The sequence below is a fragment of the Lactuca sativa genome, chromosome 7 (genome assembly GCF_002870075.4).
Source record: "Lactuca sativa cultivar Salinas chromosome 7, Lsat_Salinas_v11, whole genome shotgun sequence".
Taxonomy (NCBI): Eukaryota; Viridiplantae; Streptophyta; class Magnoliopsida; order Asterales; family Asteraceae; genus Lactuca; species Lactuca sativa.
The window spans coordinates 34,965,477-34,969,303 of record NC_056629.2 but is presented as its reverse complement, the minus strand read 5'-3'; the positions used below and the strand labels follow the sequence as shown (position 1 = coordinate 34,969,303).

At 32.1% G+C, this 3,827-nt stretch overlaps 1 protein-coding gene across 2 annotated transcripts; it reads left to right on the top strand.

Annotated features, from left to right (window-relative positions):
* The first annotated feature begins 995 nt into the window (after positions 1 to 995).
* LOC111880854 (probable WRKY transcription factor 65) lies at positions 996 to 3,583 on the top strand. 2 transcript variants are annotated; one of them, XM_023877270.2, is made up of 3 exons: positions 996 to 1,340; positions 1,474 to 1,620; positions 2,631 to 3,583. In XM_023877270.2, the coding sequence occupies exons 1-3, from the start codon at positions 1,207 to 1,209 to the stop codon at positions 3,214 to 3,216; spliced, it is 867 nt and encodes a 288-aa protein (XP_023733038.1). In that variant the 5' UTR covers positions 996 to 1,206; the 3' UTR covers positions 3,217 to 3,583. The 2 variants fall into 2 exon arrangements, with proteins under 2 accessions (XP_023733038.1, XP_023733037.1); XM_023877269.2 differs by having other exon boundaries at positions 997 to 1,340; positions 1,471 to 1,620.
* Positions 3,584 to 3,827: the final 244 nt, after the last annotated feature.

The window sequence follows — 3,827 nt, the reverse complement described above, 5'->3', positions numbered from 1 at the left end:
ATAAGAATTCCCACCACGATTATTGTAATTATTTCTTGATTTTTGGACAACAAGAACCGTGGGAGAAGATGAATAATCCGGGTGAGATCTTGAACCACCAGATTTAGAAGTTGATTCATCCTTTGCTCCTTGGAAGAAGCATAGATCGTGTCTCAAGAAATATTGGTAATAGAGAGCGGTGTCTTATGAGGCTTGCAACATAACTGAACTTTGAAGAGAGGCTGTTGATGGTGTACATAACTAAATTCTCCTACGGGACCGATGCTTCAATGTTATCAAGAATGTCCGATATGGTTTTGATTAGTGTATAATCCTCGCTAAGGGAGGAATCATCAGTGACAATATTCCAGATTTCATTGTTGAGTTGGATTGCTATGGCATTCTTCTTATCGCAGAAAAGAATTTTAAGGCTCGACCAAACTTGATATGCGAATGAGAGAAGAAAACCGTGGAAAATATTTACGTAAATTCTAACAATATTGATGTTTAGATATAAAATTCAGTGGTCGTTGAACTCTTCAATAGGAAAAAAGAAACATTTTATTGAGTAAATGTGCATTATTACATTTTATAAATATGTTTAATTGAACTTTTTAGAATTTAATGCATTGCAGGTAAAAACTATAGAATTATATGGAGAGTAAAAAATATAATGTGACGTTACATTAAAATTTAACGAGTTGAAGGGTTATCACATCCTAACAGTGTATAGTAAAAAAATTACAACTTGCATAACATGTTTTATGTCAAAAGTTAATTGTAATATATTATAATATTATTAATGTGTGTATACAAAATTCTTTTATTAATAAAAACACATTTTATGAATAAGCATGTAATTTTAATCTAATGCACTAATTTTTATTTATGATTATGAAGTATGTATTAATTATTATTGGAATAAATGAAGTGAAATGCTCTTTTAGGATTTGGCTTTATTTTCACATTTGCCTGCACGTCCCTTATATACTATTCAATTGCCCATCTGTCAAACATTTCGGACCCCATATATTTCTTCGGATCATCCCCATTCTTTCAATCACCTTCCTCCATCTCTCTCTTTCTCTCTCCGAAAGAAACTTCTGCCATCGATTCATTTCAGCCATCAGCTAGCCCTAGTAACTGTATATGCATATAAAATTTTATACATAAAGGCACTAAGAAAAGGTGGCGGATCTGTCAAGAAACACCTGGAGTTAATAGATCATGGAAGTAGGATTTCATCCGTTCACCCTCCATCAAGAAGACAATCAAAACTCACCGGAAAACAGTGATGAGTCGCCGCCCTCACCTCTGTTCTACGACACCAAGGCAACATCTACTTCCTCCCCTAAAAGAAGGTGAGTCAAATTCTAGCACAAAACACATACAAACATAATTTAATTCCTCAAGAAAAAAGATCCAACAATTTGCAAGATATGGATGAGTTAGAATACTTGTAAGACATACGTTAATTGTTGGAGTTTACAGTAGAAGAGGAACACATAAAAGAGTGGTTCAAGTGCCGATCAAAGACGTTGAAGGATCTCGGCTTAAGGGTGAGACTAATGCTCCGCCGTCTGATTCTTGGGCTTGGAGAAAATACGGCCAGAAACCCATCAAAGGATCTCCTTATCCTAGGTATTTACAGTTTCATCAGTTTCTCCATTATTTGTTCAAAATTTTTTTCTTTCGTAAACTAAGTTTATAATCAGTTGAGTTATATTAATTTTTTTCTTTAGGACGGAGTAACATGATCACAATATATATTTTTAAATCGAATGTGAAAACATGAATCGGATCAAATCATTTAAAAATAATGCAGTAAACCTTTCATCATATCATTTAGCTACTAAAATATGACGTTGAACTAATCAAACCTGATTTTTAAATTAGTAATCATTCAAAAAAAATTTGCAGTATACTTTTAATTATATCATTTTTCCTTTAAAATCTTTAAATTCATTTAATTAAATCCCTGGTCATAACTTTAAATGATATCGTCTTAGATTGGAGTGCCAATTTTATTTCTTCTAGCATGGTGACGTTTTTGATAATTAAAATGTATTTTCGTCAAAATATCGATGAGTATATTGATAACAAAATTACAATATGACATTAAATTGTGAAAATTTTCATCAATTAAATTCAATGTCTTAATTTTAAATTTTATCATCACAAATTTAATTATGTATTTTTATATTCTATTTTCCGTTGTACATATTTTCTCTCAATAAAGAAACTATCTTTTTTGTCAACCAAACACAACATACACAACATGAATTTTATATTGATAATTATTCAAGAAAATTGCAGTAAAATATTATATTTATAATATAGCTATTAATGTGTATTTTTTTATTAGTTAAATCCATTGTCATAAATTTTAAATATTATCATCATGAACTCAAAAGTTTGCATTTCTTTCTTCTGTAAATAGCTTGTTACAAGACCATACCTCATTTACAGCGACATTAATTTCGGATTGAAGCTTTCTAGAAATCTACAATTTTAAATTTGGGAAATACAATTGCATGTAAAGATACTCATACAGTCATACTAGGCGATATGATTTACGCAAAGTGGTTATATATCTTCAATTTAATTCAATTATAATATTAACAAACCTCCATTATTATTTGTTTTCACAGGGGCTATTATAGGTGTAGTAGTTCCAAAGGATGTCCAGCAAGAAAACAAGTAGAAAGAAGCCGGACGGACCCTACAATGGTGATGGTGACATATTCATGTGAACACAACCACGCATGGCCGGCTTCTAGAAACCATAATCACCATCCCCACCAAAACCCACCACCCGCATCACCTCCAAGCGCCTCCACTCCAACCACTGAAGCAGAAACTTCCAACACAGATGACCGAATAGAAGAAGAAACACCAATTCTTATTACACAATCGGAACCTGATCAGCTTGAACCCGAGCAGAAGTTCTCAAGTCTCGACGTTGGATCATGTGGACCATTTATTACGGACCAATATGGGTGGTTCTCAGACTTGGACTCCACATCATCAACCATGCTAGAAAGTCCTTTGATGACTAGGGATGTAGTTGAAGACAGCGACATGGCAATGATTTTTTCAATTAGAGAAGATGAAGAGTCGTTTTTTGCTGATCTAGGTGAGCTACCGGAATGCACGACGGTTTTCAGACGGAGAGAGATAGAAAGGGTGGAGGAGCACAGCCGGAACTTGGCTCCATGGTGTGGAAGCACAGGGTGATGATAAGAGACAATAATCAATAAGTAATTAAAGACAGAAATGTCGCCTAACAAAATTTGTCTTTACTGTGAGCAGGTATTTTTGTAAAACTCCAAGATTTGCATACAGTGCGGCTAAAGATACCAAAAGAAGCAATTTTTAAAAACTTCCTGAATTTGAATTTTTATTTTATTATATTTTTAGATATTCCAAGATTTCAGTGTCATGGGAGATAAATAAAAAATGGGGCAATATGTTTTATTGGAGAGAAATATGTCTCGATGTGGGTGTAATTAAGCAATCTTTGGCACTTTAACTAGAGATGAAGATAGATGAACAGTTGAAATTTATTCATTCTAATTATTTTATTAGCATGTGATTGTGGATACTACATATTCAATTATTTATAAACTATAGTATTCTCATCCACTATTAAAATATAGTTTCCTATGGCTACATTGTTATAGAATATATTTTTGTGGGAACCTTGTTTCTAAGGCTGCTAGGCAATTATTAATTGTTAATTTCTGTCATAAGATATATATATATATATATATATATATATATATATATATATATATATATATATATATATATATATATATATCTTATGACAGAAATTAACAATTAAT

What these genes read in the sequence shown, in the direction of transcription:
- LOC111880854 (XM_023877269.2), top strand. Translation starts at nt 1,207, where the DNA reads ATGGAAGTAGGATTTCATCCGTTCACCCTCCATCAAGAAGACAATCAA. An exon ending in ACTTCCTCCCCTAAAAGAAG is followed by an intron (nt 1,341 to 1,470) that starts GTGAGTCAAATT and finishes TGGAGTTTACAG; the next exon opens with TAGAAGAGGAACACATAAAA. An exon ending in AAAGGATCTCCTTATCCTAG is followed by an intron (nt 1,621 to 2,630) that starts GTATTTACAGTT and finishes TTGTTTTCACAG; the next exon opens with GGGCTATTATAGGTGTAGTA.